We start from the raw sequence: 9203 nt of genomic DNA on the forward strand, positions 1-9203 counted from the left end.
GCTTATGCATATATTTACGTTCAAAGTTTTTTTGCTTTAAAATTAACTGGAAAAAAAATTTATAATTTGTTTGTTATACTTTTAGAGAAATTGCTAAACGAAGTCTTTTTATCTTCAATAGTATATACTTTAATAAAATAACTCTTCAGAGATTCGCTCGAAAATTTTAATAAGGCAAATTTTAATTCCATTTATCCTAAAATACTTGATGAATTTTTGAGCATTCTATACACGCATTTTGCTTAAGATATAACACTTTCTGCAGTTAATTTATGTAAATGGGATTCGTGTGTGGTCGACACATATTATCGACACAATATATTGCATGAATTTTTAAACGGTGATTTATAAGAGCAGCGGGACATCGGACCAGATTGTAATTCACCTGGGCCGCCCGCTGAATTAATTTGAATGTGGCACAGTAGGACGAACTGGTTTACAACTATGTGTTTGTGATCAACATGCACTTACTTTTAAGATCTTTTTTTGTATAAAATTCTTTCCCAGATAATTTAAATATAGTTCTATTAGTCTAAAGCATCAAAGTTAATGAATTAATTCTACATGTGTTGAATAGTGCAATTGAAGTTCTCTCAAATATATGTACAAATATTGTAAATATATGTATACGTAAAGAATACTAATTTTTACTATAGCAGATATGCATCGAATATATCGAGATATATCCGAGAAATTCATGATACAGAAATTAATAAAGTCACGCGACAAAATAAAGGAATTTCTTTGTCATTTAAATGCTGCTCGGGAAGAACCATCTCGTAAAGATAGATGCGAATGTCATAAGGTACATGAGCAACTTCGTGTACATGCATCCTATCTCGGGGAGAGGCACGTATATTACACTCCAAGTTATGTCAGCTTACGTATTCAAGCGCTACGGAATTGCTACAAACGCAACCCGTAAACAGCCTCTCGCCCGGTGAACGAACCCAACAGAATCTCTCTCATCGGTCGGTTGTTTCAGATCGAAGGAATGCGACGTGGTTCATGGTGAGTGCACGCAGACCTACGTACCGTACCTGTTTCTGGTGATTCCTCTCGGTCCAGTGACCTTGACCGGCCAGGATTACGTACTAGTGGAAAGCGGTTGTGTCTGCAAGCCGAGAAATTCGGCAAGCGCGTCTACCGATACGCCGCCGGCTGTTCCAAGCTTCTAAACGTTCGTCAAGTCCACACAAGTCGCAAGCATCTCTGAATGTTCTCCGTCCAGAGGACAGGACATTCTAAACACCGCGTTCTACTAGAACGCCATGGCATAGAGCGATTTCCGGCATTAAAATCTCCCGAATGGCTCGATAATTTCATCGATGCGATGCTAGAATGCTGTTTCTTGAAAGAAATTTTTCCAGCAAGAGTGTGGATGTATGAAACGAATTCCGGGATAAACGGAATGAATCTTTATTCCATTTTTTTTACCAGCAGATATCATTGCATAATTCCACACAACTTAGTCTATTATTTAATTTAATCGATTATTAACTATAACTGAATTTCAACATAAAACGTTTGTTAATTTATTAGATGTTTTATCTCACTAATTTACATTTTTTTTTTATAAGAACTTTTTCCTATATTTTTTTCTTGAAAGTTTTTACAGATTTATTTGACTCCGGAATTGAAGATGCTTTGCGCAATTAAATTAAAAAGATGTCTGCTGATAATAGATTAATAGAACGAAATATATTGAAGATTTCTTGAGAGAAATACTTCTAGTGAATGAAATGCCTCGTCACAAATCGCAGTCGCTTGAGTCTTCTTGCATTTGTGACTTTGATCAATGAGATCTGGATGGACTATCACGATGACGAGAATTCGTTGTCTGACTACGGAAGATAAGACTGTCGCAGTTGATGGATTTCATCAACGATAAATATCTCTCTCGACGAGTTTACATATCGTCTCTTTTTAAGACACCTGAATACTTCTAGGCTGATACTCAGCGGATGAGTCAAATCAGTCTGCTCATTTATAGTTATATGCTCGAGCCGATAATATAAAATGTGTTTTTAATCGAAATCTGCTTACGGGTAGCTGGAGTGTAAGGACGATTCGAGCATTATCCTCCTTCCATTCTCCTTCTCTCTTTCTCGTGCCAAAAGGCTCGGCAGGACACATATTCCAGTCGGCAAATGAAAAAGCAAATCAGGGCAGTGGACAGCCGCACCGTTTCGCGGAATCCGGTCTCGGAATTCGATCGAGTTCACTAGACTTGCCGCCTCTCTGAGCCGGTTTCGAGCAGGTGCAAATGGCATTTCAGGTGAGCCTGGGTATCCACCGATTGGAGGAACGTCGTCCACGAGCTGGCTGGATCCCTTAAGTGTAACGTCATCATTAAGTTATATCACGCGCGCGCTGGAAGCTAATCCACATACGCACGCTCGCTATTATATCGCAATAAAATCAACACATTTTTGCATTTATAAAATCGGTCGAGGATCGTTGGCGCGATCTGTACGAGCGGGCACTCATTGCTATGTAATTTATCTTTACGACGTATCGTACACTTTAAGAATCATCCTGTCTTCCAGGATTTCCGGGATGCGAGGATAATGGACAACGGAAAATCTACGTTACTATATGTCGTACAAAGTAGCGTCGAAATTTTAGATTTTCTAAAAGAATTGTAACGTTTTCTTGTTTAAATAATTTAATTATTTTTGCTCATTACATTAAATATTTTTGTAATATTAAATCTACAAATTTGTCATGTAAAAACTAATCCGAAATAATACTCTCTTATTTTTGTACAATCTTATTTCTACGAATCTTTTATATATGCGAGTCGTTAGTTAAGATAATAAATTATTGCTAATATAAAATTCACGGATTTATATCATAGTAATGGTGCCGATTAAAAATGCTTGAAAGATGTCTGCAAGACTTCCGCATCTTTCAATTGTCTTTATGCCATTTTTTTCCTTCTCTAACACTCACATTTCCTATAGCGGTAGCAATTAGTAAGGCCGGTAGTAAGCATTCTCCATTTACTGGGAGTATGTCATCATGATTTCAACCTGCTGACCCAAAGAGAGAGGGAGAGAGAGAGAGAGAGAGAGAGAGGGGGGGGAGGGGTCAAGATCATCGTACTACTTCCTGCCCCGTTTGTGTTACATCGCGAATCTCCCCCAACGCGAAAGACTTGCCCCGTTTGCGCTGACTCCTCGAAGAAACCGGACCTTGTAACAAAACCTGCATCGTGACGAACGTACATATGTACATCGAGAATAGAGCGTAGCATAAATTCCGATGAGTCCCGTAATGTACCGTTACCCATTGGTCCGTGAATCCCCCTCACCTGGTACATCTCTCGTTTCTCGTCTGCTTGCTCATCATCTCGTCGCAAATGACGACGGGATACGCGCAGCAGCCGAAAGTCAGGGCGAGCGAACATAGAGGGGCTGGACATTTTACACGAGCGATTCTACACGGGACCTGACCGAGTACAACCGAATTCGAAAAAAAATCGACTCATTTTATCTACAACAAATAACGCAGGAGTGACATAATTTATCACTATTTATTGTTAATTTATCACTATAAATTGTGATGAACCGTTTTTTAAATTAAATATCAGTGATCGCCCGGCTCACATTCAAGAAAAGAACGGTAATTTTGAACACAAATGAATGTACGTGTGCGATATAGATGAATCTCTTCCTCATTTTCATGTCACCCGGTTTGTATTTATAGCTGTAATATGCATTCATGTATTTATAATTTATTATTAGATTACTACATATTATAAGTTTCGTGAAATTTTTTCTTTTCCTTCTCCTTCACTTTCTAATTATCGCAAGCAAATTAATTATAATCTTTATTTTATTCTGTGATAATTAATGCTACGTATTAAAATGCTTTTATACGGAAAGAACGATTTCATTGAAATATCTAAATAGATCTGAATATAATTTTGTTGAATCATCAAAATAATTAAATAAAACGCAAGTATAATAATGCAGTGCAAATATACTGCAAATATGCAGTGATACAAAAAGTTAAAAAATTGTGTTGAACGATGTTAAAATCCGAAAGTTCTCCGGTTTTTCTACGTAAATATAATTTGTTTTAATTTTACGATTGTATTTATCATAACATTTGTCAGTTAAAAGTTGTCAATTAAATTTAGACAGTTTCCTTTAAAAATATATTAATATTAATTTAATATAATCACATGTACAGAAACAAAGAGTTATGCATTGACATAAACATATAGATTTACATATCATATATTACAAACGAAATATTAAAGTTACTAAAAATCACAATATTTTTCGTAGTTTACTTTGATAGTTGTGAAATTATTATATCAAAATCTATTTCCTTATACACATTTCATTTTTAATTGAAAGAATTCTTATATTTGATAATTTTTCTTGATTTAGTGATGATTTAATAAATATGATCTTAAATAATTTTTTTAACTTCAATTTATTAAAACTTTTTTCATATAAAGCTACTTTAGTGAAATAGTTAAAAATATTCTTTCTGCTATACGAGTATCTCTAAATTTGAATATGATTTAGTTAAATCATGAATTAGTTTTTAAAACATCTAAAATAGAAACTATATCTACTTCTTTATCTGTATCAAGTAAAGAGAGAAAAAAAGAAGATCGTAAACTAAAATCACTATTAATAAATGAATTAAAATATGTAGGAAATTATATTGCTATTTTTGCACTTCTTTTTTAGTAGAATTTCTCTGTAAAAACCGTCGATGTAAACTTAAGAACATTTTGAGTAGCATGCGTTAGTCATCATTGTATAACACTTGTTATTGGATTATTTTGTTGTAAATCATGTTAGAATTTATTTTTTTGTATTTCTGATTATTACACGTTCTCTAATGGATTCCCCTGTTTTGTATATCACTAACGGGCGGCTGCTATATGTGTGTGACCATCATGTGATTTATGATATATATTAAAGAAATACAGTCAAGCCGCAATCGAGATTCCCGGCACCGCAAACGCAGGCGGAAAGGCGCTCGCTTTAACTTGTGCTCTAGCATCCTCTATTTTTAGTACGTAACGGTACTGAAAGAGTTACATATACACACACACACACACACACACACACACACACACAAATGTGATAATGAGAAATTTTAAAGCTTATCCCTATATGCAAACGAATCATAAATAATTAATATTATATAAAAATGAACGTGTAAACAAATTTGATGAAAACACAAAGCTAGGAACAATCATGCATCATAAAATATCAAAGATACAATGTTTTCATTATATTTTTATGATATTTTAATACAATTTAATCTAAAGTAATAAACATTAATATTAATCAAATTTTAATAATATAAATAATTAAATTTTTATTATAATATTAAAATTTAATTGCGAATATTGCAATTTGAAAGAAATTAAAAACTAGGCCTCTTTTTTTTTAAACAGTTTTTTTTAAACAGTTCATTTTTCTTCCTCTTTTTTTCTCCTGGAGAGAAAAGGAAGAAAGATGAACTGGTGCAAGTTTAGTTAAAAAGAACAGGTCTACTACTATGATATAAAATTTATTAACATTTTTAAACATTCAATGGAATACTGATGATCGGTATATAATGTCACAAATTTGTGCTTAACTGATGATCTATAATGTCGCAATTTTTGCTTGATTTATTAAAAAATCAGCATCGAATTAATTAGCCTTTTCACATTATCGATAAAATCGTTGTCTCGTATCCTCTATTAAATTGATCTCAGAGACAAGTGTAATAATTAAATAAGAAGAAAAATCGATAAGATCCCGATGAAATGCTAATTGTATAATATTCATACATATCTATTCAACACTAAATAATCATTAATCAGATCAAATATTTCATACATTACGATTATATCGTAATGTATACGATGAATTGATAGGAATTTTGCAGTAGCCATAAGAGTAATAAAAAGCAACTGATAATGAATAGTACTCTCTTTACATACAAGATATTTTATATTTTATATTAAAATGTATCATGACAAATTTTATATCTCAAAAAATTAATCAAAAGCTTTTTTATTATAAAAACATCTCAACAAAGACTATCAAAATATCCATAATAACAATGAAAAGCTTATCGATAAGCGTAAACGATAAGTTTCAACGTTTCTTAAATATTTCATTAACTCCTTGTAGTTTTAAATATATATCCATAATATACACTTCCGGTCGAACGCTTTGAAAGCGTGCATCTGTTACATTTCCCACATGTTTTAAATATTTTTTTTTCATTAATATTTATTTCCAAACGCTTCACAAAACATATACAAAGCACTTCGATCCACTTCAATCATTTTTATCTAAAAAGTCTTTATCAATGTTTTCAACACTTTCCACAATATTCTGCAAAGAATGATCTGTCATTTTCATTTAAATCGATCTATAATTTCTAGTAAGAAATTTTTCAATAGTCATATAGCTAATATGTCAATTAGAGAAGACCTTTTTAATGACCTTGACATGTATCATTAAGATCACAACCTGAGTAACCTTCAAGAGATTTTAGCTGTTGTTTATCATTCGTTAAAAAGTTATTAACAAAAAGTTTAAGAAATAGGGCAAGTTTTTTTAATTCATCAATTGATCGCAATTGTGTACAATTTTGTTCTGTAAAAGTTGCATTTGCGCATAATTTTGCGATTGATCAATCAATAAATTTAAAAAACTCGTCCATAATGTATATTATTATATGTTATTTCTACTATATACAGTGAGTGCATTCAAAATGATCGTTCATTAAAGTCTTTCATTTAATTGGCATATTCCATTAAAAAATATAAACCAATCAGATGAAAGAAGTCACTGAATGATTGTCACTCTGAATGCACCGATTATTAGCCCGGATCTACAATAGGTATTATATATAGAATTAACTTAAGTTAAAAAAAGTTTGAAAAAAATTTTTTAGATTATAATATCCTAATTTTTTTTAATGAGATTAAATAACTACAATATAGATTATTAAGTAAATTTAATTTTTAATTTTTTTATTCCTTTCTATATGTGATATAAATATATAACACATAACGATATAACTATATAAATTATATAACTTTAAAAAAACAGCCAGCACATAGAGAAAATACAAGATTAGTGATTACTTTTTAATAAGTCTTAAGCCATAAAAAATTGACCAATTACAATCGAATGCGAGAAGAATATTTGACTTTAATTGATCAATTTCTTGACTTAAGGCTTAAAATATCTATTGTAGATCCGGACTAAGGCTTATGGCATAAGGCATAACCGCATAAATCAGAGAGCTGTATTAGCATCTTAAGAAATTACTTAAGATAATCTTAAAATATGAACGAATATAATACGCTAATACTTAGTCTTATTATATCTTATTTTTCTAAGATATTTAAAAGAGATAAAAAAATTTTTTAATTTAAAAAAAAGTTAAAAAGTTAAAGTTTAAAAGTAACTTGGTTAAGTTAAAATTTAATGCATTTAAAATTAACTAAGTTAAAAGTTATTAACTTTTTAACTTTTTTTTTAACTTTTAACGTTTTAACTAGTTAGTTTTAATTACCCAACTCTGGAAATTGACCAATTACAGTCGAATACGAGGAGAATAATTGATTGCAATTCGTCCATTCCTTAAGGCTTAAACTTAAGGCTTAAAAATCTATTGTAGATCCGGGCTTAAGAATCGACATTAGTGACAAGTCTCATTTGTAGTGCAACTACATATACATATATTTGCACTCTATCAAGACTACCATGTATATTATCTTAGAAAAAATATTTTGCAATGAAACTCGTTTTGATTATATTTTACAAAGCTACGAAGTCTATTAAAAAACCAAATTTTGCAATTCCATTCTTAAAAATATAATAAATAAAATGATATGGTTCTTATTTACGGTGGATATATATTTTTATGCTAATATTATTAGGTGTACAACTTTGCTTCCGCCGTTTTCCTATAGATGGCTTTAGCGGTAAGTGGTGGTCGAAATAAATAGATCATAGACGTCATACAATAAACTTGGGCATCTGTCAACATAACCCCATAGAAACATTAGTCGATTTATGTCTGCATCATAAAATTATTCTCTTATCTAATCTATAGATTGAAAATGTCAGTTTACGAGCCAAATTCTCGTCATTTGCGGGAGGTTTTAATTTTTTGCTTCAATATGAAGAAATCTGCGGCTGAGGCTCATCGGATGCTCTCAAATACTTATAGTGAGGCCGTTAGTGAAAGAACGTGTCGTGAGTGGTTTCAACGCTTCAAGAACGGTGATTTTGACGTCGAAGACCGGCAAAGCGGTGGAAGAGAGAAGGTTTTCGGAGATGCAGAATTGGAGGCATTACTTGAGCAAGACTCGTGTCAAAATCAAGAATAATTGGCACGATCATTGGGAGTGACTCAACAAGCCATTTCAAAACGCTATGGGAATGATTCAGAAGCAAGAAAATTGGATACCGTACGAATTGAAGCCGAGAGATGTTGAATGGCGTTTGTTTGCTTATGAACAGTTGAAAGGCAAAAACGGAAGGGATTTCTGAATCGCATTGTGACTGGGGACGAAAAATGGGTTCATTACGATAATCCCAAGCACAGAAAATCATGGGGAGTTCCCGGCCATGCTTCCATGTCGACGGCCAAATCGAATATTCACGGCTCCAAGGTCATGTTCTGTATTTGGTGGGACCAACTCGACGTAGTGTATTATGAACTGTTGAAACCGACTGAAACAATCACAGGCGATCGGTATCGAACGCAATTGATGCGTTTGAGCCGAGCATTGAAAGACAAACGGCCGCAATACAACGAGAGACACGATAAAGTGATTTTGCAGCATGACAATGCTCGACCTCATGTTGCGAAAGTGGTCAAGACATACTTGGAAACGTTGAAATGGGAAGTCCTACCCCACCCGCCGTATTCTCCAGACGTTGCTCCCTCTGACTATCACTTGTTTCGATCAATGGCACACGGCCTGGCTGACCAGCACTTCCGGTCTTATGAAGAAGTAAAAAATTGGATCGATTCGTGGATAGCCTCAAAAGATGACCAGTTTTTTCGACGCGGGATTCGTGCGCTACCCGAAAGATGGGAGAAAGCAGTGGCCAGCGATGGACAATACTTTGAATCATAAATGTATAACCAGTTTTTTACAATAAAGCCTCAAATTTCGGAAAAAAACGGAAGCAAAATTGTACACCTAA

At 33.0% G+C, this 9203-nt stretch overlaps 1 protein-coding gene across 1 annotated transcript in view; it reads left to right on the forward strand.

The window, feature by feature from the left end:
- Positions 1 to 1178, forward strand: part of LOC108689477 — an 11792-nt gene extending 10614 nt beyond the window's left edge. Inside the window, exon 5 of the mRNA XM_018196240.1 lies at positions 986 to 1178. Within this exon, the coding sequence (XP_018051729.1) occupies positions 986 to 1178 (193 nt within the window). The remainder of the gene's footprint in view (positions 1 to 985) is intronic.
- The last annotated feature ends 8025 nt before the right edge of the window (positions 1179 to 9203 follow it).

The sequence above is a fragment of the Atta colombica genome, unplaced genomic scaffold (genome assembly GCF_001594045.1).
Source record: "Atta colombica isolate Treedump-2 unplaced genomic scaffold, Acol1.0 scaffold27, whole genome shotgun sequence".
Lineage (NCBI taxonomy): Eukaryota > Metazoa > Arthropoda > Insecta > Hymenoptera > Formicidae > Atta > Atta colombica.